Source organism: Lissotriton vulgaris, chromosome 6, assembly GCF_964263255.1.
Source record: "Lissotriton vulgaris chromosome 6, aLisVul1.2, whole genome shotgun sequence".
NCBI lineage: Eukaryota > Metazoa > Chordata > Amphibia > Caudata > Salamandridae > Lissotriton > Lissotriton vulgaris.
Genome location: NC_141694.1, coordinates 184,072,596 through 184,098,930, shown reverse-complemented (window position 1 = coordinate 184,098,930; position 26,335 = coordinate 184,072,596). Strand labels below are relative to the sequence as shown.

The 26,335-nt window shown below is 40.0% G+C and overlaps 1 protein-coding gene across 1 annotated transcript in view; it reads right to left on the bottom strand.

Moving 5' to 3' along the window:
- MMUT (methylmalonyl-CoA mutase) overlaps positions 1–26,335 on the bottom strand; it is a 267,755-nt gene that overhangs the window by 8,872 nt on the left and 232,548 nt on the right. Inside the window, exons 11-12 of the mRNA XM_086926220.1 lie at positions 24,115–24,262; positions 12,378–12,545 (exon numbers count right to left, since the gene is read on the bottom strand). Of these exons, the coding sequence (XP_086782346.1) occupies positions 12,378–12,545; positions 24,115–24,262 (316 nt within the window). The remainder of the gene's footprint in view (positions 1–12,377; positions 12,546–24,114; positions 24,263–26,335) is intronic.

Sequence of the window (26,335 nt, the reverse complement as noted above, 5' to 3'; positions counted from 1 at the left end):
CTGGTTACCCAAAATTGGTTCTGAAGTTGGCTTTTCCTCTCTGGGTTTGGTGACAGCTTAACTAGGGGTTCGTTCAGTCAAACAAAAGAATCTCAGTCTCTGTTCCCTTCAAACTAAGGATATATTCTTATATCCAGTGGTAATTGTTATTAAGGCAGTTATTTTATTCCCGCCCATTTGAAGCTCATTGAGCAGAAAGTGCATATGGATGTCTTCAGAAACGGATGTCTCAAGTCCTGGGCCAACAGTCAGATGAATCACGTTGAAAAGAATGGTGAGAGTGCAAAGCATTGCAGCACTCCATAGAAGACTCTCCAAGCAGATGACACATTTGACCTGTAGGAAACTACCATCTTTGGTGTGATTTCCCCCCCAGTTTTAGCCCTACATATTTTGCTGGTGTTAGCGCTCCCTGACCTTTACCCTAGCTAAATAGGAGTCTAGAGTCTGTGCTCCATTTCAGAAATTGTTAAATTGGTTTATCCCGGATTGGCATATTGAACTTGACTAAAAGTTCCTCATATGTGGTGAAACAATGCAACAAGGACCTAGAAGTGTAACCTGTGGACTGCGGCACCTATTGTGGAGAAGTGTGGCTCAATGGTTAGAGCGGCAGACCCTGATGCAGCGGTCTAGCCCGGGAACACGGTTCAATTCTTGCCTCGGCGTGTCTTGGGCTCAATTTCCGCTGACCTGATAATTCTCGCCTCGGTGCCTATTCTAATCATTGGTCCCACTCTGCAACTCTGGGCAATAGCTTGCTTAATCTCCACAACGGCCCCAACAACGCTAGGATGCCTGGCTTCACCTTGGGGATGCCCAGTAGTGGGCACTTCACAGGGAAAAGCCAGGAAGGGTTCCACAGCAGTATGCGTACAAGCGCCTCAGATACCCCTTCGGGGATCGATTCGGGCGCTATACAAATACTACTACATTTACATCGTGCCATCCACGGAGTGGGCCTTGAAAACCTGCCTTCTGGTCTACCATGTGTAGCCTGACTGCAGCACCCCAAAAACAATCCTGTCTAACCTGTACATGTCAAAATAACCCTTTCTGACCAGTAGAAAACCCTGCTTTTAACTAATAAGTCACCCCGTATTACAAATTGTTGCCCACAAGGTAGTGTGCATGATATTTAAAAATGAGACCTGCATAAAATTAAGTTGGCATGCTCCTTCAGTGACTAGCCATAAAAGTCATTTTTCCTGGCAGGGCTGTAGCTGGATCACAAAAATGTCAAAGTACAGACTTTAAACTTTAATCTGTAACTTTTGATGGGAAATGACTAGAATAGTCATTCATTGTCTATTTTTCATACTTATTAAAAATCCAATCTGTTGGTGATGTTTGATTCATAATAAATATTTAAGAAAACAAATTATTAGAAAGTAATTTTTCAAAATGGAAGCTCCTACAGGCTAATTTGCATTAGCATGCCTAGAGCTGCCTAGCAAGTGCTTGATCTTATTGAGCAGTGAAACTGCTCCCAGAACAAGATAATGGCTTAACCCTGGTGACAGGACTGGTTGGTGGCCACCTACCAGATATTAGGCTTTTTGGCTCTCCTAAGTTTATGAGTGGCAGAAATACTCCCACCAGAAAATAATAGGTAGTTACATATACTCAGGAGTCTGCAAAGTCCAAACAGTAAGAACATCAGTAAAGTGTCTTAAGGAGACAAAACATTGCTGAGCTGAGCCTCATCTGAAGAAAGGCTCCATAGTGCAAACTGCTTATTTGTCTTGAGATGACCTTCGAGTCATAATGAAGGTACGGATTGCAGCAAAAAGTATATCCTAGGCTAAAAACGACATTGTTGCCGGACTATAAAATCCTTCCATGGTGAAGGGGAATTAATTTATTTTTTCCTAAGTCTTAAAAGCAGGGTGTTTTTTGTAGCCTAGAATTTGAGACATATTTCACAGGAACCTACAATGAACTACTGCCCCATGCCATTTAAAACCTCTTCCCCAGGTGAATCTGAAGCACCTCTACTGTCTTATTACAGCTTAACACCACAGCAGCACTAGGTGTAAAACTATGTTTTTACAACTCAATTCCCATTAGAACAAACTACGATTCCATAACAGAGAAATCTACAACACCTTAAAAATGATAATATTAGCAATAAAAAAGGTATCCATTTAATAAATCACTAACACTGTAGTTCTGCATGAACAGTTGAACAGCTAACTTTTTAGAAACATGCCAAAAGGAACTAAAAGACAAAAATATGTCTCTGAACTAATGACACTTAAAACAGAATAAGACATTCATTTGTTGTAGACTAGATCTTTTAAAGTGCTGACGCAAGAGAGTCATAGATATGTTGACACCTTGTAGTGTAGTTACTATTTCCCTTATAGGCTATGTGCTGATGCAAAAGAGTCATAGATATGTTGACACCTTGTAGTGTAGTTACTATTTCCCTTATAGGCTCTGCGCATTGGAATAACATACACTATAGTTTTAGCATAAGCCCGAGGTCAGTATGCTCCTTTTGAGTACATTAAACTTAATTACTTGTGTGCCAGCTAACTCAGAGATCACTAGAAACGTCTCAAATGAACAAGAAGGGATTAGTTTCTGACAAACACAAACATAACAACTGTGTTTCCATTTAGAATAGGAACATGTTTCAGAATTGTGGAAGCAGTAGATAACAGTTTCACTCAGTCATTCGTGCATGCTTAGTTTCTGCAGAGTTCCACAGGAAGAATAGACAGACGTTTCAATAAAAGGATTTATTGAACAGGCTCATTTCTTGTGCAAGGGATATGAGCTGTTACGATCGCAAGACAGTATGCAAGATATAAAACGTACAGCGTGAGCAGTAAGAAGAAATAAAACTGTAATAGCATTGTCTTTTAGCTATGACCTACATTCATATACATACACATAAATAACACAGGCTAAAAGTGGACACTCATCTGGCGCTTCTAAATAGTTCTACTCCAGTGCACCTAACCTAAGTGTAGTACGAGGTTAAAAGTAGGTGCTGTTTTCTGTAGTATGGTAAATACTAAGTTTAAGATGATAGGCTTAGTAAGTGCCACGTGTCCCCCCATGTTCTAGTCAACTCCATACCATAGAATGAGAGAGGTGGGAATCTCTTTCCGGATCTCCAACACCTTGTGAAGGGAGACGGAACACTGGAAGCTGGAATTTCTGCGAGCAGGGAGGATAGGATTGGAAGCATCAGCAATGTTTGTTTACGATGTTACTTGCGTGCCCGTTGTTTCCTCTATTACCTCAGCAGTAGCAATTTGTGTCTGTGAGATCTCAATGAATGCAGTCATCAGGATTGGTAGCCTCTGGGGACAACACAGAGCATGGGTCGTTATCAGGTCCAGCAGAGTGTCGATATCTGTTGGCATAACTGATGGGAGTGTTAGACAGATGTCTAGCACGCATTCTTCACCGCAAAGCAGGCAGCGTACAACAGGTAAGTTGCAATCTTGCCAGATTGGTCTGAATGACAGAAACCATGTGGTATTTAATTCTCGTAGACGAGGTAAACCCAAAAGTTGTACTATGCGCTCACGACACTTCCTTTCCTGGAAAACTTTCTCCACTGTGTTGGGAGTGACGCCGGTGGAGTGGATTGGCTTGCCATAGCATAGCAGTAGGAATAAAAACGGGATTCCTGCAATGAGTGCTAGAATTAGCGGCAGACCACCAAACACCGAGTGCACAAAGTTTGGAATGATTCTGAGGACTGCTTGAAAAGGTGTTAACTGTCCTGAGCATACGTTCTTAAATACATGCACAACAATGCTTGTATCAGACATGTTTAGGATACGTCCCAACATTCCTCTGAAATGTGTAGGGCAGTTTGAACTTAACAAATCCTGTATCTTAGCCGAAGTCCTTGCAATTTGTAGATCATAGGTTTCTTTGGCCGAGGTCAAAGGCACGGTCTGTTGTAAAAGAATGGCTTTCATTCGGCTTAAAGTATCAATTCGTAGAGAAGAGATATAGAGCGAAGGCCATAAAGGCGACTCCCTGACTGTGTCTATTTTGGGGAACAAAACTTGCATACAGCAAGTGACCCTGAAAGTAACTGTTACTAGATACGGAATGCCTGGCAACATGCCACAGCAGCTTTGATCATTCAACATAATGTAACTTCCATTTGAAAGTTGTCCAAAAATTGGATTAATCACTGCGGCTAGTGAACCTTGCAGGTGACAGGACAAATTTGCAGTGTTACAAGCCCCGTGTAAATTAATACCCTGACATAGGAGAGAACCGCTTAGTGAAGTTTCACAGTGTGTGCCACTAAGAAACACTTCACACCCCCCACTCCAAAATCTGTGTGTAAGGTAAATCCCAGGATGTTGTGATGTATTCTTTATCCAACCTTTCATATTTGCCTGCTGGTATATTTTTTAGGCAATACTGAAAATGGAAAGTTGTAACAGGCAGAGTTATTTTGACATGAATGATCCATACAGTAGATGTTTTTTTGCTACTGTAAATGGCAATTTTTCCAGTTTTTTAATGCTCAGCACTGTATACTTTGCTCCCCTCTGTGCCCGTTCGACCTGTTTATTAGTGTGATTGAATTCTGAAAACAGAGAAAGGCACATAGTCTGCACGCAAGTTTTGTAGCGTCCAGCCTAATAGCAAAATAGAACGTAGTTGAGACTGGCCTTGTGGTAGCATGACCAAGTCTTGTTCATAATGTCTATGGCAGAGGATACAATGTTGCCTAACGAATATATCCTGGATGACAAGAGTCGTTAACCCATTGTCGACTACAGCGAGAGATTTCTCTAAATGAATACGATCAATTTCTCGTACTCTTTCTGCAGTTTTTGCCAGGGTAATCTTCCTTATTTCATTATAAGCAGCGTAGATACCGGCATATATGAAATGTTTTTGACACGGTTTTCTTGGACCTGGCAAGAAAATCCAAAGGTCTGCGCCTTCTTTAAGTAAAGATAAGTGTTGTTTCACAACCTCTAGTGTAGATTTCTATAGCCAATCAAAGCATAATTTTCCTACAATGTATGTTATTACTAACCCTGGATGCTGTCTTTAAACATAGCGTGGGTCTGGCCTATTGATAGTGAAACCCTGTATTTTGTTCAGGAATCGTTCTTGACAGATGTTTGTGTCTGTGGGCCAGAGTAACCATTTTTTCCATTCAGAATCTGATCTGCTGTGATGTAAAATACTAGGTACATCGACCTCCCCCTGTGTAGTGCTATTACTTGCAGGTCTAGGTATGGACGGAGTGTTCATGTCTTTGATCTTGGCTAATCCAAGGCAAGATGTTTGTTGGACACCCCGAGTGGGATGGGTATGCTCAGAAGTGAGCCCCATGCACTCCACACCACTGGATTCAAGCAAGCCGGGCTGAAGACGGCTGGAATGCCAGAAACCGGTCCTCGGAAGCTTGTTTCCGGTCCAGGGAAGGCATGGCTTGGCAGTTCGGGCTGGACTGTTCCCATGAGGCACAGGGTCAGACTGATTTGCATATGTCTGAACTGGGGTGGTGTGGAGCGCAAAAAACGATGGATTTGGGCCCAGATCTCTGTACTGGGGTGAATGTATGACATTGTTCTGCATTCTGTCCATCAACTGTGGTTTTTCCATATTTTCAAGTGCCAATTTGAATGCATGTAGTTCAGCTCGCTGAGCTGTATAGTCTCCAAGAGACTGTGTTTTTGTGACCATAGGTCTGAATTTGCCATCTCGCATACATCCTTTAACGATCGCGAATGCTGCACTTCCCGTAGCGTGTTGTGCTGATCCGTCAGTATAAATTATAAATTCATACTGGTCAAGAGGGAGAATCTCAGTAGGCAGAGGACATTTGTGTTCGTATTGCAAGAATGTTTGTGTTTTCAAATAAGGATCAAACACATATTCAACATCTGTTGCAGCAAGAGAATTAACCCATTGGATCTATCTCGTATTTAAAGCTTTTGCATTCGGAATGCTTGCTTTTGTAACCGCCTCTAAGGCTGGTACTGGAGTCACGACAATTCTGCGTTTCCCCTGAGCTAGAGCTCTTTCTTTCGCTACAGCGGTTTGAACTGCTGTCACAATTTTTTCTGTTGATGTAAAGCGCATTTCCGCTAGTGTATACAAATGTGAATTGTATGCAATTGGTACTTTTTCACCTGCATTGAAAGTTAAGTAGGTGAATCCGCATTGACCCGGAATGATCCAGGATCACTAAATTGCGTGTATTTACGAGTGTTGTAAGTGATTTGTTGCTAACATGTCAGCTTGAAGTGAACGCAGGATATCTGTGTGTTTCTGAGTCCAATTTTTGATTTTTAAATTGGGTTTGATTAATTCGTAGAGAGATTTAACCCTTTGTGCGTAATTTATAATGTAAGTTCTTCCAAAATTTAGGAAATCTAGAATCGACTACGTTTTTCAGAGTTTTTGAAGGTTGGAGCAGCGCAAACTTTTCTAAAAAGTTAGCTGCCAGGCTTTTAGCTTCACTTTAAAGTTCATATCCTAGGAAAAGGACATTGAAGCGGGCAATTCTTGATTTCTTGAAATTGAATTTGTAGTCCTCAGAGGCAAAGCCAATATAATGGTATTCACCCTGTTCAAGTGCCTATCCAGGTCATTGTCTGTCAGATAGATGCCATCGACATATGACAATGCCTCGTCATCGTAAATTTTTAGTAACTCTGTTACTCTTGCTGAGAATAACCCCGGGTTGTTCTTGAACCCTTGTTGGAGTCGACGGAAGTGACGCAGGTTCCCCTTTATTGAGAAAGCTGTCAAATACCTACTTTCAGGTGCTACGTTTTGACAAAAGAAACTATTAGAAAGGTCTAATGTGGTTGTATCTTTTTTACCGACATTCTGGCAGATGCGTCAAGGTAGCCTTTTGCTATTCCTAAATAGCGATTTTTAAGGAATCGCTATTTAGGAATAGCAAAAGCCTATGCATGTAGGAATCGCTATTAAAATAGCAATTCCTAAACATTTCTTAATTGCTAATCGCAAATTGCTAGTCGCAATTAAGGAATGCTGTCCCATTCATTCCTATGGGCCTACCGGCCCATAGGAATGTATTGGAGATTGCATGAGCAATTTGCGAGTACCAGTAGGTATTCTCAAATTGCTCATGCAATTTCAAGGGTGCAAGGGTGTCAAAATGACACTCTGTTGCACCCCTGAAATTGATCTATGCACATATGTTGCACACACACATGCCCTAAGGGCATGTGTGTGCGCAACATGAAACTTTGAAAAATGCACAAAAGTGCTTTTTTCAACGTTTTAGCAAATTACCATGAAGTCCAACTTCATGATAATTTGCTCCCCCTATTAGCGAATTCGCTATTTTTTTTACTTTCATTCATTGCATTTAAAGAATCTCAATTTGGTATTCCTTAAATGCAATCGCAATTTAATGAATCTCAATTTAGCGATTCCTTAAATTGCGAGTTTTGCATTTGGGATGCTGCATCCCAAATGCAAAAATACCGGGAGCAAAGGGGCAGATTCTGAGAATCTGCTCATTTGCTCCCGGTATTTACTTTGATGCATATGCCTGAATGTGTTCATTAATGCTGTACTATGTGCATTTTGCACTGCAAATGTTTTAGAACAAGTGTTCAGGTGTCTGTAAACCAAAACTAGACGATATGTGTTGTCAGGTTTGGAAACAGGAAACAAAGGATTCTTCATTGAGGAGGTGCATGTTTCAATCACCCCTTAGTATTCAAGTTGATCTAAGATCTCCCTGACCTGTTTTTTTAGCTTCTTGCTTTATTGGATACTGCCTTTGTGCAGTTGGTTGAGTTTTTAATTGGATTTTATGGTGAGGTGAGTCCTCATCCCATCCTACATGATTTTTGTATAATGCTGGGCCTGGGCTACTGCCCATTTCCTGGCATATGTATATGTTAAATGTATTGAAACATGGTTGGAGAAGGCTGGCATAATGATATCTTCGCCATGTGGGCCCTCCAGACATATTCTGGTGGCCAGTCCTGTTCTGCTACAAGTATATCATAACCATTTGAAAGTCTCTCCCAAAAGAGTGCTTTCACTTTTCTTGGTATGTCTCTCCATCCGGAGTGTTATTTCATATAACTTTTGTGGAGAACTAACCCTGGTGTCTACAGTCTCTACTTGTATGTACTCATTCAAGTCCACTGTCTTCAGAAGTTCCTTCAGGTTCTGGTGAGCTATTGTTACTTCTGCTGCACTGTCCAGCATTGTCTTAGCCCCTTCTCCGTTCTGGAGTTGTGTTCTCAAACTTTTCGGCATGTCTGATCTTCAGACCTGCTATCTTTTTTTGGGAGAATTGAGGTTTTGATTTATTTTTCTGAACGGGTTGATCGTCTTTGGACTTCACACTTTTTTCTCTTTGATCTGACCGTTCTCTTCTTTCGGATGTCTGTGACAATTTCTGAAAGGTACGAGAGGAACATGTATCAGTATCCTGATACCTGTCAGGTTTTTTTCAAATTATCCCTATTCCTGAGGTTAAACCTCTTTCAGAGGTTTCTTTTTGAGGAGAGCTACCTCGGGATTGAGAACGTTTCTCTTTTGTATTTTGTTTGTTATTTTCCTACTTCTTTTCAGAAGATGTAGGATTTTGTTTAATAGAGTCCTTTTCAGGAACTCCAGACAGTTGTGGTTTAACTGGTTTTTCACCCAAACGGTCTCTGCCTAATTCTTCATAGGATTTTTCAATTATTCTGGGTAGTACGTGTAGATGTTCTGTTACATCAAATTCCCTTAAGCGTTGGCAGTTTGCCACTGATGCTGCCTCCCCTTCAATATTATATATTATTGTTGAGACCTGGTTGAAGTTTTTCAGTAATTTCACCTAAATTTAGAGCAGGCTCTGCCCCTTATTCGTTTTGAATTTGTTTCAGGACATCAGGTATTACCGCAATAGACAGAACACCATGTGTTTTAGTAGAGATGGCAGCAAAGACTGTGCCCCAAGTGGTGCAGTGTTCCGAATGTGGTGTGATCCCAATTGGTAAACAGATTATTAGGATTCTGTGTTTCTCATAAGGGCTAGTATTAGGAAATACTGCTTCGATTTGAGTAATATTTTGAGCTATCCAGAATGGAATTTGTTCATGTTTTGTGGGCATTTTACCCATGTCTGTGTGTAAAGTCTGTGGAGTAATTTTTGTTGAGGGGTTTGACTTGGAATGGTTAATGGTGGTTAGACTGTGAAAGTCCGCATGACATATTGGACTAATTGTCTGTAAATCTTTATTAACTCTTTGAGTTGAGTGAGTAGTTCATCGTCTGACAATGCTTAAATGTCAGGATGAGGTGTGTAGCCGGCTAAAATCGCCATGTTGCTCCAGGTCTACCAAGTGGACCACGCCTGGTAATGTGATTATAATGTTTTAGGGCGCCTTTAAAACAGAGCTGATGCTCCTGGTATGTGAGTGGAATTTCAACATCCTGGAAAGGAATGTATTCCGCAGGTGGTTCATCTTCTTTGTAGACGTGAAACATTTTTGTTACTGAATTTGATTCTGGGAATACTATCCATGAATAGAATACCTCTGTCTGAAAAGATTCATGTGCCTCTATCACGAAAACTGCTCTACCACCTCTAGCTGTTAGGCCATGTTTTATCATTTTTAGAGTGATGGCTTTCCTTAAATTCGGAGGGATATTTATAAAGTTAGTTTCCTTAAAACCGGTAGTATCTACAGTGAGATGTAATGAGTCGTCGACTGGTGCAGCCTCAGCATTATCCCAGAGATTGGACATTGTTTAATGAAAAATTGCAGAGCAAGTTTCAAGGAAACAAATATAAGGTGCACAATATTTTGGAACACTGTATCCTTCAGCGTTGAACAAACCAAAAAGCTAATACGGCTGAGTTACTTCAGTATCTAGTGTTAAATTCGTGCCTTATTAAACTGTTGGGCGCCATGTAGTGTAGGTTCCTATTTTCCTTGTAGGCCGTGCACATTGGAATAACATACAGTATAGTTTTAGCATAGGACTGAGGTCAGTATGCTCCTATCGAGTACATTAAAGTTAATAACTTGTGTTCCAGCTAACTCAGAGGTCACTAGAAACTTCTCGAATGAACAAGTAGGGATTAGTTTCTAACAACCGCATAACATGACAACTTTGTTCCCCTTTAGAATCGGAACATGTCTCAGAATCGTGGAAACAATAGAAAACAGATTCATCCAGTCAATCGTGCATGCTTAGTTTCTGCAGAGCTGCACAGAAAGAATAGACGGGCGTTTCAATAAAAGGATTTATTGAACAGTCTTATTTCTTGTGCAAGAGATATGAGCTGTTACGATCACAAGACTGTATGCAAGATATAAAATGTACAGCGTGAGCAGTAAGAAGAAATAAAACTGCATTAGCATTGTCTTTTAGCTATGACCTATATTCATATACATACAAGTGGATACTCATCTGGTGCTTCTAAATAGTTCTACACCAGTGTGCCTAACCTAAGTGTAGTACGAAGTAAGAAGTAGGTGCTGTTTTCTGTAGTATGGTAAATACTGAGTGTAAGATGTTAAGTTAAGAAAGTGCCAAGAGTCCCTTTAGGTTCTAGTCATCTCCATACCTTAGAATGAGAGAAGTGGGAATCTCTTTCTGGATCTCAAACTCCAACATCCCACGAAGGGAGTCAGAACACTGGCAGCTGGAATCTCTGCGAGCAGAGAAGACGTCAGGCAGGGACTCTAATTCCTTCTGAACTTGCCGTGGCGAGCCGTGAAAGCATGTAACCGCAACCGTGCAAGTATGCAGCTGTGGTTTGCCAAGGTAAGTGAAGGTATATTTATACCTGGGAGGTACTTAGGAATGCTAGCATTGATGTAAAGTGGGGCAGAGGAAGACCTCATGAATGAACCCTTAGGGTATAGCGGTTCATGCATAATAAATGAGTTCTTGGAGAAATCAATAATCCAAGCAGGGAATGGCTTAAGGGTCTGGTTTCTGAAAACTCATTGTGACGTGGGATGGATGGATAAAGGTGACCATGCCTGTATTTGGATTGCATGGCCAATGCCTAAATAAGGACTGGGATTATATGCCTAAATAGGAGTAATGCGAATTGTGCCTATATAAGGACATGATTCAGTAAACCTATGTACGGGCATTTAAATTGACACACAACAACCTTGCAGGAAGTCCAACTTCATAACAGAAATAGCCTGAACTTCAAACTAATGTATAACATATAGAAGTTAATTACTTAGAGGATGGACTGGTCTACATTGTCGTCCATCTGAGATACAAGAGAATGTTGTTCCCAAGGTTAATTGCAGCTACAGAAAAAAATGTACTTCAATGAAGCACCTTCTGAATCTAGGAACCAGCCAAGTAGATGAAAGGCTTAGTGAACAGTTCAGGGATGTACAGTGATTAAACAGATTTGAATTAACCTTTTAAATTGTCTGATAAATAATACAAAGTGCTTTAAACAGTAGGGGTAGTTTATATGTAGCCAATGTGATAGCTGGAGGGCCAGGATCCTCTTATCAGGCCACCACAAAGCAGCAGCATTTTGGAAGCATTGTCAATTATGTAAATAAGTTTGGGTTACAAAAAGATTGATACCAGCACATTCTGTTCTACAGAACACCAGTACCTTAATTGCTAGTGTTAGCAAGAATCAGAAACTTAAGCTTTTTCCAGATGGTAGGCAGGTGATATGTAGGTAGTCAAAACCAACGTTGATGAAACAACAGATGGGCTTTTGACAATGACCGTACTTATTTCAAGATCCGGAGGGTTTAAGACTAAATTACACAATGTTGGTAAATGGTACACGATTAGTGAAAGAGCTCAATATTGCTCTTTCAACAAAAAAAATACTCTACTAGTACAGAAACTGCAATGCTGAAGTGTAATTTGAGATGATACAATAACTAAGTTGATTTTCTTCGCACAACTGAAAACTATGTTGTGTAACTGCATAAAAGGTACATGGTATACTGATGAACTAACTCCAATAAAAGGGGTGTAACTGGCTTATAGAAACCGGGATGTCATGTGGAAGAGAAGGTCAGGTAGCGGAACCATTTGCTTGGGGCAGAATCATCTCAGTTGAGGTTTTACATTATTACAATTCTTATACATGTCAAACTTTCAGTCACAGGGATATGACGTGATATTCTCAGAATCTCACAATTATTTAGGGTGTAAAGAAGGTTACTGTAAAGGTCCTGAATTCCAGGATCAGGAATTTACCAAGTCATTCACATCTGTTCCCAAAGGAATTTAGGCGCTGTGACATTCTTGAAGTTGGTATTTTTAACCTGTTTGTTTTAGAAAATTATACAAAAGAACTAAGTACATTTTCTTGGACAGGAGCACACATTGAACTTTGACAAAAAGGCATTATCAATTTAAAGAAAAGCTTTTGTCTGAATTACCTGGGGTGGTATAACACCTCCACAAATTACAAGTATATCGGGACGTCCAAGACCGCTCAGCTCTTTAACAAGCTCGGGTACCAGTGTTTTATGACCTGCAGCCAGTGTACTCACACCTACACAATGCACATCAGCATCCACAGCTTGCTGCGCAACTTCCAACGGTGTCTGCACAAGGAAAAAGGGAAATGTCAGGCAACATCAGAGCTAGGGAGAATACAAAACAGTTTTAGAGGAGAAGCATTTAAAATAACATCACAATACATAACTTTGTTTTCACAAGATGAATCTCTTTTTTGTATGGCTGTGGATGCAAATACGAAGGGTCGCCAAACTATCTTCTGCCTGGTGCTGCAGTGCACCCAGAGCAAAATATTGCCAATCTTCAGGAACTAATCAATGGAAATTTATACAAGAAATTCCAGTTTGACCGAGCTTCATAGTGATTAAACTGACGAGGCAAAACAGGTAAAATAAGCAGTGTTGAAAATGTTAGCTCCAGTAAGAACATAACAAAGAAAGCATATGAGTCATCAGCTGTAGCTCTCTATTCACCAAACATATTAGCTCATGAGGATCATACTGAAAGATTTTGAGAGATTAACAACTTTTTAAAGAAATTAACATGTTCTGCACTTTCAACATGTTGCTCATCCTTCTAGGGAGCTGGCACATTTATGAATTATTATATAGTTCTGAAACTTAGTTAGAGAACTAACACAAGGGATGGTGAGCCAGCCAGTAAGAATCAACACAATATACAGTATAATATAAAAAATACATCTCAATGCTCGGATAACAATGATCGGAAAAATATAAAGAAACCATCCAGGGAATAGAAGCAGACAAGAATTTTTGCACAATATCCTTTAAGAAAATTTTGCAATACTGGTAATACTGACTTTTTTTTGATAAAGGGTTACCTGTATTTTTAAAATCAGTAGACTATCCTATCAGAATCCAACAAACGTTGTACAATCTGCCATATTTTCTGAAGATTGTATAGACATATTGGTAAATATATTAAAACAATACCCTTTCAGGCACAGAGTACCACATAAATTATGCATAAAAGAAGCAAAGAACTTTGGGTAGTTCCCATATTTTGGTGGAGTGCAGCTCCTGTATAGAGCACCATACAACACCAGAAACACTCTGAATTTGCTCACTTCAAATGTATGCTTTTCTATCAGAGTTTTTAAGCAAAGGACTAGCAAAGTGCCATCCGCGCGCAATAGAAAGGAACAAAGTCTTTTGCCATTTCTACACCAAAGACGTTCAACACAGGATTAGCAACTTGCCATCCACGCCGAGCTGTAAAATGGCAAACACCTTTTACCACTTCAGGCACAGTATTACAGCTTTAGATTGGTAAAATACCATCCCAGCCAACCTGGAATGAATAAAAGCAACCTCTGACACGTGCTTCGCTATCATTATAGCTCATCAGAGAGGTTTCGCTTTGTCCAGACACAAGGGAGAACTTAGTATAAGTCAAAAGCAGTCCCCTTTCAGGCACAGAGAGCCGCATAAATTATGCAAAAAAGAAGCACAGAACTCTGCAAAGTTCCCAAGTTTAGGCAAAGAGCAGCTCCTGTATAGAGTACCCTACAACACCAGCGACACTCTGAATTTGCTCACCTTAAAGATCTGCTTTTCTAGCAAAGTTTTAAAGCATAGTATTAGCATAGGGCCATCTACGCCATGGGAAGAACCTTTACTTCGCATCTTTTATTTCGCAGGTATTTTACTTAGCATTTATAGTATGCATTGTCTTTTACTTTGCATGCTTTTAATTAGCATGCCTTTACTTCGCAATGTTGTTTACTACGAGTTATTTTACTTCGTTTTCCGTTTTTTAAAAATAATGTTAAAGATGTAAAATTATTTATGGTTGAAGGCGAAGCGAGGGACCACGAGGAGAGAGAGGTAAGTGGGGCAGTGTAGTTAGGGTGGTGTTGTATTGTATGTGTACTGTAGGGTGTAGTGTTTAAGGGTTTAGGGTAGTGTTGTAGTGTATGTGTAGTGTAGGGTAGTGTTTTAGGGTTTAGGGTAGTGGTGTAGTGTATGTGTAGTTGGTTGTGTTGTGCTGTAGTGTGTTGTAGTGTATATGTAGTGTAGGGGGTAGTGTTTTAGGGTTTAGAGTAGTCTTGTAGTGTATGTGTAGTGTAGGGGATAATGTATTAGGGTTTATGTTAGTGTTGTAGTGTAGTGTTTTGGGATTTAGTGTAGTGTTGTAGTGTATGTGTAGTGTAGGGGGTAGTGTTTTAAGGTAGTGTTGTAGTGTATGTGTAGTGTAGGCAGTAGTGATTTAAGGTAGTGTTGTAGTGTATGTGTAATGTAGGGTAGTGTATTAGGGTTTAGGGTAGTGTAGTAGTGTATTTGTATTGTAGGGGGTAGTGTTATAGGGTTTAGGGTAGTGTTGTAGTGTACATGTAGTGTAGGGTAGTGGTTTAGGGTTTAGTTTAGTGTTGTAGTGTATGTGTAGTGTAGGGGGTAGTGGTTTAGGGTAGTGTTGTAGTGTATGTGTAGTGTAGGGGGAAGTGTTTTAGGGTTTAGGGTAGTGTTGTAGTGTATGTGTACTGTAGGGTAGTGTATTAGGGTTTAGGGTAGTGGTGTACGTGTAGTGTAGTGTTTTGGGGGTAGTTTGTAAAGGGTTTTAGGGTAGTGCTGTAGTTAACCGATATTTTTTATGGGGTAGTGTTATGGGGTTTAGGGTAGTGTTGTAGTGTATGTGTAGTGTAGGGTTTTAGGGCTTAGGGTAGTGTAGTAGTGTATGTGTAGTGTAGGGTAGTGTTTTAGGGTTAAGGGTAGTGTTTTAGTGTATGTGCAGTGAAGAAGTGTGGCTCACTGGCTAGAGGAGGCAGACCTGGAAGCAGAGGTCAGCCCGGGACCAGGGTTCAATTCCCGGCTCGGCGGGGTCTTGAGTCCTAAAATGTCCATGGACTCGGCAATTCTCGCTCCGGTGCCTACTCGATTCACGGGTTCACACTCTGCGACTCTGGGCAATAGCTTGCTTAATCTCCACAACGGCCCCTCGCGGCGGGATGCCTGGCTTTCACCTTGCGGATACCCTGCCGGGGTTATCTCACAGGGGAATACCAGGACGGGTTCCCTAAGCAAGCGCTTAGAAACCGCTCGGTGATTCGCGCTATATAAATTCCTGTACATTTACATTTACATGTGTAGTGTAGGGGGTTTAGGGTAGTGTTGTAGTGTATATGTAGTGTAGGGGGTAGTGTTTTAGGGTTTAGGGTAGTGTTGTAGTGTATGTGTAGTGTATGGTAGTGTTTTATGGTTTAGTGTAGTAGTGTATGATGTAGTGTAGGGGGTAGTGTTATAGGGTTTAGGGTATTGTTGTCGTGCATGTGTAGTGTAGGGTAGTGTTTTAGGGTTAAGGGTAGTGTTGTAGTGTATGTGTAGTGTAGGGGGTAGTTTTTTAGAGTTTAGGATAGTGTTGTAGTGTATGTGTAGTGTAGTTGTTAGTTTGTAAAGGGTTTTTGGGTAGTGCTGAAGTTAACCAATATTTTTTAAATTAATTACCCACCCAAATCCCCTATTTCCCTGGCATCCCGTCCCAGTGGTTAGGTTACAAATAAGAAAAACAACAACAAAAAACACGTTGTACGTGTATAAAAACATGCGAAGTAAGGTACCGCTAAGAAAAGCAAATTCTAATGTTATTACTAATTTTTCGAAGTAATGACATGCGAAATAAAAAAATGCAAAGTAAATGCTTTTGCGAAGTAAAAACTGCGTAGTAAAAGCATGCTATGTAAATGCATGCTAAGTAACATCATACAATCTACGCCATGATAGAAAGGGGCAAATTCTTTTACCTCTATTATCAAAATATGATTTTAACTAAAAGTTATTATTTAATTACATTTAATTGTATAAAACCCATCTGAGCCCTAAAATACACATTACTATGCTATACAGTACTCATCCCGAGTCCTAATAATCATTACTCCCCCACAAACTAGCAATGCCTGAGCACTAAAAATACCTTACTGCCCCTATAGACTACCTATCCCTGAAACTCTGTACTAACATATACTCTAACCATTCCTAACCCCTAAAACCACCATACTACCGATATTCACTACAAATCTTTGAACCCTAAAAGACATTAATACTTCATTTTATGACTAATAACATTTTAATTAACCTGTATTTTCTTTCAACCTTTACAACAAAAATATTATTTAAAAACTATTTACAATCAATATCCTAAAATTAAATCAACTTTGCTTGCTATATGAGTAAATGAGTTTACACATTAAATTACTTAACACAATGATTTTAAACAATAAATTCAATGTAGTTTATGTTAGATTTAAATTACTATTCAATTAGTGTCATATATATTCATATATATACAAATACATATATATATATATATATGTGTATATATATATATACACACACACACTATATATATATATATATATATATATATATATATATATATATATATATATACACACACACACACACACACTGAAAAAAACACAGGTTTCATACATCTTATAGTTAGCTGGACATTTCACTGATACAAAACCATTGAAATTCCCCCGTTATAGTTAGTTCAGCTAACTATAACTTGTGCGCCCGCAATGCACTGCTGATGACGTCACATATTACATCACTCATGACATGGTCAGTGACATCACTCATGACATCACTCATGACATCTCAAATGCGGGTGCGAGGGTTATAGTTAGCTGAACTAACTATAACAGGGGAATTTCAATGGTTTTGTATCAGTGAAATGTCCAGCTAACTATAACATGTATGAAACCTATGGTTTTTTCAGTAAATTTCTAAGGTTATTTAAATGCTAATTCCTAACTATAACGTGGCTGAAACCTATGGTTTTTTCAGTGAATTTCAAAGGTTTTTTAAATGGTAATTCCTAACTATAACGTGGCTGAAAGCTATGGGTTTTTCAGTGAATTTCAATGGTTTTGAAAATGATCATTTTTAAATGTATCAATTGTTATATTTTTTATACTGATTTACTACATTATTTTAAATTATTTATTTTTAGATATTTTATTTTTTAAATTACATTACATATTTTTAGTATAAATGGAAAAAAAATGTTTTTACACCTCTGTGCAATGCAGCCCCCTGGCGCGTTTGCAGAGGGGGAACTAACTCCCCTTGCATACTGGGGCTCCCTGGGGGCTAACTATCCCACCTGGAACCTCCAGTATTCGCCAGGGGGCTGCATTGCAGAGAGGTGTAATGAGGCCACACCCTTTTTTACACCCCTCTGCAACGCAGCCCCTGGGCGCGTTTGCATAGGGGGAACTAATTACCCCGGCATACTGGAGGTCCCTGGGGGCCAACTAGCCCATCTGGAACCTCAGTATGCGCCAGGGGCTGCATTGCAGAGAGGTGTGATGAGGCTTTGCCCCTTTTTACACCTCTCTGCAACGCAGCCCCCTGGCGCATTTGCAGAGGGGGAACTAATTCCCCATGCATACTGGGGGTCCCTGGGTTCAACTAGCTCACCAGGAGCCTCCAGTATGCGCCAGGGGGCTGCGTTGCATTGACCCGGGGGTGGCGGTCCCCAGGGCAGTGTGGACGGGATTGGGCCCCCCTCCACACTTCTTTTTCACCTTGCCCCCGGAATTTGCTCCCCCCGGGGGGTAATTTGAAAAAAAACAGACTGGTTTAAAAAAACTAAATTGGGGCCTTGGGGGTCCTTGTGGGACCACCTGGGCAGGTCTAGGGGGTCGGGGTGTTTCTACCCTGATATATATACCCTTGATATCCAATGATCCTATAATTGGCCCTGCAATGCCCAAATACCCTAGCATTACGTACCGCAAGGCATGTTCTATGAAAGATAGTCTGGTATCCAGTAGCCCAGAGGTAATTACAGGCTCATGGCTCGACGATAGCAAGGGATTTTTGCGATGCTCCACTTGCAAAGCCTGCAAACATGGAGTAAGTAAGTCGGAGGTACATACACCATTGTCTCCTTCCCCCATCAAAATCAAACACAAATTAAACTGTAAAACAGAGTTTGCAGTTTACGTGTTGGAATGCCCATGTGGGCTCAGATATGTGGGCAGCACCAGGCCACAAGTCCATAAGCGGATCTTGCAGCACCTGCGTGCTATCACCCATGCTGATACTGCATATCCTGTGGCCAGGCATTTCGAGCAAACACATGGGAAGGATGCCTCCGCTCTGAAATATTTTGTGATAGACTGTGTTCCCCCCCAGAGAAGAGGAGGTGATAGAGAGTCCCTACTTAGAAAGTTGGAGACTCGTTACATCATATCACTCGATACTAAGGCACCTCACGGGCTTAACATGGGGGAGGATTGCCACACCTATCTATAGTACCCGGATTACCTTGCTATTTGCACATTGCACTTTTATCCTCAATGAATTGTTTCTGTCCTGTAAATAACAACTTAAAACTAGCAATTTTAAGAGATTAAAAGTATAGCATGAACCCTGGACCCTCCTTTTGACCTGTTTTTATACATGAAGATATAATGATTTAACATTTCTTTTGCACTATTTCACTTTGTGGTAGCACTTTATAGCCATCTAACATTTTTTTGCACTTGATATTGCATATTTGCACAGTTATACCAGTAATGGTTACCTCAGTGATGGATAGCCCACTTGGGCAGTATAACCTTCCATTCTAGTATTGTCAGAATCCATGACAACAGGGCTCTTAAATTATTTTCTTGTGCTCTATAATTAACCTGTGTTTGATTTATCTAAACGCTTGAGTACCTTTTGAAATGAATTTTAATGGCAATATGATTATTTATAATTATTTATTGGCTTTTAACTTTTGTACAGAATGAAGTTATTTTAGCCGTTGCCATGAATTTGTAGAGTGTAAATCACATTACTGAGGTTTCTAGATGAAACATTTCCAAAAATAGTCATTAAACTGTAATTGTGAACAAAATGACAATAGAATGGTATATTATATTTTGTTTGTTTGTGCAATAATCGCATTTATGCTGCAATACTACAAATGTAGTTTTTTGGAAAGTTGAGTATTTTCTTGCTTTCTATACCATGTGATGGCACTACTTGCACTTTAAAAGGGTGGTCATCCCTCGTGACGTTGTCATGTGATCAAGGCTATCTCTAGCCGAAACGCGTCATGGCGGACTGGTGCTGGGCTACAAACTAAACAAAAAGAATAATTTGCACTATCTTGGGTCTCGCCGGTTCCTGTTTGTTGGTGTGGCTGAATGCGCTGTGCTACCTACGTTAGGAACTGGACATACCTCATATATATATATATATATATATCCATGTGATCAAGGCCCTACGCAGGCTGAAACGCGTCGTGGGGATGGTGGTGTTGGGCTTAACGAAATAAAATGATTGCACCATCTATCTGGGTTTGGCTCGTCTAATTTTCCTACCTTGGAGTGTGGTTGGTGGCCGAACTTTGGAGATATATATATATATATCCATCCATCCATCCTACTGGTGATGTTTATTCCTCAAACGCCTTCACCGGATGACTTTCCAAGGTGGACTGCAGAGAAAAACACTTGGATTATGTGTATTTTACAGATGTAAGTGCTTCTTTGTTTGGTGTAGAGGTGATGGTATTCTTAGGCAAAAATCGGCTGGAAATTTTCTCTGGGGAGCTATTTAGTAAGCTGTTCATCATCCTGGGAAATGGGTGAGAAGACATAGCATACTGCTAATGTGTATGAGGCATGGCCAAAAGGGAGGGATTTTCTAGGCAAGTGTACATACTTCCAGTTTTTAAAAGATTAGAATACAATCTCAGCAGCAGATGACAAGAAAGAAGCCTCTCGTGAGATGGGGTCGCGTGGCACCCCCCCATCCTGGCCTGGTCACTTGTCCTGGATGCACCTAGGGCACCCAATTTGCTCTGGGACCATAGGGGAGACTGAAGGCCCCCCGTGGTCCCTGCCAGCTCCATGTTTCCTGCCTGAATCCGGCATTTCTTTCACACACAGTGAGCTGCTAAGCATGCAGTCCCTTGTGAGTGAAAGCAATTTGTCTGTTTCCCTGCTCGCGGCCTAGAAAACAGACAAATGCTCCACATCCAACAAGAAAGTTCATTTTCACTGCTGTCATTTGCTGAAAGCAGAGTGTTTGCTGTGGCTTGACAGGAGCTGTTCAAGCTCTAGCCAAGCCACTGCAAACAGCTATGTCCCAGAGGTGAGCACACCGGGACAAAGCAAGAGCCAGCCCTAGGGGTTGGCGGTTGCCAGGCCGATCTATGAATCCAGGAGAGAGGCCGCGAGGTACCTCTCCTTAGATTCTGTACAGCCTGTCCAAGAACATGGCAGTCACTGGGCCGAGAATGGCCCGGGAAGGGGGATGCTCGGCCCCCTCCTATTTTAAAAGAGCATTTGGCCCCGGGGCGGTCATGGTCCCCTGGGCTTGGAAGGTATATGAGGAACCCCAAATCAAACAAATTAGCCCTGGGGAGTTGGTGGTCCCCGCAGGGGGGTAGGTTTGGCAGCATTTCTTTTCAATTAGCCTTTGGGAGTTGGCAGTCCCAGGAGCACAGTGAGAGGGGCGCAGTCTGCATGTGTCAATCAGAGAGGACAACCAGTCCCGAAATACAACACGCTGGTTCTCTTGTGCAGTGGCAGAAAACACGCTAAAAATTAAAACATTTAAACAACTCAATGTCCCCTACTTTCAACCACCATCTTCCAAGGTAACCGGTATGGAGGAGCAGATCCAGTGACAGCGTTAGTCCATACTCAATGCGCCCGCTGAAATTAGTCGCTTCTTGGCACCTTGGAGATTACGGTGGTGGGTCACGGTATCGTCCCACATCTCGGTAACATCAGCAGGGTTCCCATGAATCCGTGACCACACAAATGAAAGGGGCCTTTGAACGCGCCACAGGGAACGCGTAAATATCAAACCAGATTCTCCTCCTTAAGAGATGAAATGCAAAGGACACAGCGGCGCTCCGTTCGTTGTTTTATTGGGAAAAAGGCATGACCGGTTTCGGCTGAGTTATGAGTAAGTATCAAGAACCCCCTGAGGAAGTAAATGCTATAAGTCCTAGGTCAGGGATTAAACAACATTTGAAACAAAACAACCTAGGCACTTAAAAGTAACACTTGTCAAACCTAATATTGCACAGAAGGAGAGGTTACAAAAAGTATATACTCAATATTTATTGAATTCTTCATGAAAAAAGAAGTATCACATATTGTCAATCACAAGTTAAAATGTATCACAATTCATATTAAAAACATAAAAAGCAAATGACACAACTATAAAAAGTGGCAAAAGAAATAAATCTTGACGCGCGTTTCGGCGACCAGCGCCTGCTTCTGGAGCAGCCACGTATATCGTATTGACTTCAGTGTAGTAATTATTGTATGCTATATCTTCGCCACTGGTCAGCAAGTTATTCACAAAACTAATTTCGTATCGGAAAAGGAAGCGGGGTCCTTGTCGGTCTGTGTTTTATATAGGACGGAGGCGCCTCTACATAACATGCATGTAACGCTTGTAACTCTAATGTGTTCAACAACAGTAATGCAGCCCAACAAATATACTTGGCCCAAATCAGCGAAACTGTAGACATCCGGTTTCTATTTAGGTTGATTCTGTCGTCTCTTGTTAAAAATTATTCACTCAGCTTGCACTTATTGCAGTTACGAAGAATCGAGGTATTTAATTTCCATTTATAAGTAGATTCTTTTTTAATCTGTAAAAACACAGACACTTGCTCCCAGGACTTGCAGATGTATAATGGCACACAAGCTTTAATAACTGCAACAATCGCAGCAAAAGAAGGGGGGAAGTTCTTCCTGATATGGAGAATTCCCTATATCGAATATTTTGTTCAGGTACGGATATGTCAGTAGCTCAAAAACGTCCGGGAGCAAGGCGTGGGGGTCTGGTAGCTTCCTTCGATGTCGGTAACAATCGTATTGTGGCTTGATCCGGATCAAGACACGCCTTGCTCCCGGACGTTTTTGAGCTACTGACATATCCGTACCTGAACAAAATATTCGATATAGGGAACACGGGAAAACGTGTTTTGAGACCCTCCTTTTTTTGGGCCCTCACTTGATGGATCACGACTAAACGTTCAAGACAGCAGCTGAAGTGAGCGTCATTCTAATTTGAAACCTATGGTTTTTTCAGTGAATATATATATATATATATATATATATATATATATATATATATATATATATATATATATATATATATATATATAATATAAATATATATATATATATAGTTTTAGCTTCTATTTTAAGACACAGGGCAGAAAACAAATGTGACTGGAAAAAATGTACCTGAAAAGTAGTGACCCCCGACGTAATGACCACAATATATTGACTCCTCATGTAACTCCAGCATTTTAACAGTAAACGTCAGTCAATTAAACTCTGTCAGACCTGAGACTATAAGAAAAGGCCTCAGTACAGGGTACCATATGTCATGTAACACCAGAGCCAACTGTCTAGCATTTAATATGACAAGTATTACTATACTCACGCTAAGCATCCATGAGGATAAACAGGTGGTTTTGTATGCCCCAAGTCTGACCACCAAAGGCCAGTCACTTTGCAGAACTATTATCTCAAATTTACCGATGCATTTGACGATACTTTTGAAATTTTCTCTAAATCAGGTTTAAGTCACCAATGACGTATGACATATGAATGGGAACACTTAAAACATTAAGCTGAGTATTCCTCTCTCTAAGCTCATAGTTCCCCTACCTACTACAGTAAGTTCTAATAAACATGATATAAGAACTCTCAACCCAGAGGTGGGGGTTTTCATGAAATATGAACAGATGTGCACTGCATAGTAACAAATAAATTAATAATTGTTACTCAAATAGGAGATAGTGAAAATGCAGTTGTGAATAACTTTACATTCTTCTTCCCATTCTCCATTTTCTGTAAAAAATATCAGGGTTTTAGACTACGAGGCTCTTTAGTTTTAGTTTAGATTAATTACTACAAAGAGATTAAAAGTGGCACAGATCTGTTTTCCTTTTCCCAATTGTATTTACATTTATCTTATTAGATAATGAGAATGTTTTTTAAGGGATTTGCTACGACCTGATCAACGTTAGTAACATAAGTCTAGACAACTTGTTTGGGGTGCTTTTATTGAACAATATGCAGTGGTATCGAAATCCATATTTCTCAGTCAACAGTAAAATATGTGACCTATTTTATCATCATGGCAGCCCTAAGCCACTCTGCAGAACTTTACCTGTAGTCAAGCTACTAGAATTATGTTGCATGAAGGTCAGAATAATGCAAATTATGTGGCGTAGCATCCTCGGGCAATACTATTTTCACCCATTTTAACTAGAAACTATTTTTTTGTTAATTTTGAAAATATTGCAAATTATGTGGCAAATTATATACCCAATACAGTAAATCTGTAATTATGTAGTAAACCACCCTGAAGCCACAGAGTCACTTAAATCCAATCTCTACCACTGTTCATTGATTTATAAGGAATGTATTTATTAAAGTTAAATCTACATATTCTAACTGCAATCGCTGCCCATTGTTAGCTGCAATTTGAAGAAAACAACGTTTTCAAGCTAATAGGCATGTACTATAAAACAAACACATAAATGGTAACTAAAATTAGTGTTCTTTGTGTTACAATGACTTGTACCCTGATGGCAGTGCAGCAAAATTAGATACCAATAAGGATTAACTTTTCAAAGGAACATTACTACATATACCTGGAAAAGAGGACCAATATCCACATCAAAGCCAAGATCTGCAAATCCTGTTGCTATAACTTTAGCTCCTCGATCGTGGCCATCTTGGCCCATTTTAGCGACAAGGAGACGAGGTCTCCGTCCTTCACGCTCCATGAATTTCTGTACCCTAAAAATAATAACAAATGTACCAACATTATTTTGCATTCTCGATTGATGTGATGAGTATTGCACAACCATATCAACAATAGTGTTAAAAAACACATTAAAATAATTATTTGTGAAACAAATGTTTGGCATTGTTTTACAGAACTGTTCATAACTTGCTCAGGGCACTGGCTTATATACCGTCACATATGGGAGGAAAAGAAAAATGTCGATTATCTCAAAGTTTTATGATTGTCATTGAAAAATCAGTTGCAGTCATCCAATTTCCAAGAGGCATGCCTTACAACACTGTTATAAAATGTAGAGTCCAACTTGCTTAATATCTATTAGCCCTCAAAAGGACATGTATATAAAGATGTATATCAAAGCACATTTCACTGTTAAGTAGGAATACTGAAGGAGTACCGTCACGTTTTACTCAATATAGTGCCTTTCCAAATGTTTAAGAGCCAACAATGCCATAAACATCAGAGTGCTTTAAAATTACAGTGGTGAAATATGAACGAAAAAACCCAAATCAACAGCAGTACAAAATACACGACAGGGATGTCAAACTATAAACAAGGCGAATATTAAGCAAATATGCTTTTAATAAGCCAAAGATTAAACAGCAAAGAAAAGTTGCCCTAGGTAATGCTACTGTCACTATCTTATATTTATAGGAAGCAAGGGGTCTCCATCGTTCAAATACCCTGAATTTGAAGAACTCTCTGGCTAACTGTGGCATGAGTTTCTAAGCAATAGAGACAGCTGACAAAGCACAACAGTCTTATAGGCCAAGAAGATAAGTTTAGCAATGACCTACATTCACTGCAGAAAAAATGGAACAAGAACAAATTAGGATGAATGTGATTATGGATTTAGGCACCGGCATGATAACAGAATGACTTTTAGGGGGCTAGCAGTGGGTTTCCAAGAGATTTTGTGGAAGAAACATGACACTGAATAGGATAATCAGGAAGGTCATTTCATAAGAGGCTCTAAAATAGATTGAAAAGGGGTCCACTTTCACTTCCCTTGTCTGGTTTGTTAGGCGTAATAGGGTAGGCCTGTTCCATCAGAACCAGCGAATACGACACTTGGTTGCACCTGATGGTGCTAACAGAAGCCACAGAAAAATCTAGCAATATCACACCCCATGCTTGCTGCTATTTAGCATAGGCATGAAGAAGCTCTTCTCTGATGCAGCAGAGGGGTATCCCTTGGGGAGGACATCAATTTAAAGCCGCTCAGAAGACCCTTTGAATCAGGGAAAGCAGCGAAATGGGCAGCAACCACAGTTTTGAAAAATGCTGGGATGTAGGAGAATCATTAAATAAGTCTATACTTGGTCAGGATTTGCATATCATTTCTTTTGTCAAGACACAATTACCACGAGTTTAAGATAAAAGGGAACAGTCAGTTGGACAGGTAAGCGTTGAAAAGACTGGTTAGGGTAGGTGTGTAAATAAATGATCAAGATTCACAACTTCTACATAGTAGCACATTGGGGCCTATTCAAAAAAGGTAAGCCTACTCTTATAGTAGTAGTTTATTTATGTTCAATTAATTAAAATCATTACATGTGGGCGGCCAGGTTAGACTGTTGCCCATTGTTACAAATTGCCCTTACTCTCATACTTTGTACTAAATTTACTACATTCGGCTACTCAGTATTTCTGAAGGTAAATTTACTACTAAGTGTGTACTTGAGTGTCTCCACCTTGTGAAACAGGGGGATGAACCAAATGTTCTGACTGTAAAGTTACTACAGCCAAAAATGAAGCAGTACATTTGTAATTGTACTTCAGTTCAGACCTGGAGTAAGTCACGTATACCTCACAAGGCCAACGACTAATACTGCAACAAGCTGCCATAGGAAATAATGGAGCCAGGCACTTATAACAGAACCCTCACAGCAAAAAATGTTAAAATAAATGCATTTATCTCGACTTTTTAAAAAATGTGTATACATTTGATTCAATGTTAAAAGTACATATAAAAAAAATATATATTTTCATTCTTAACTGTCATTTTCAATTATACAAACATTTCAGTTCAGGGGGTATGTTTTAAATAGATCTTAAACAATGTT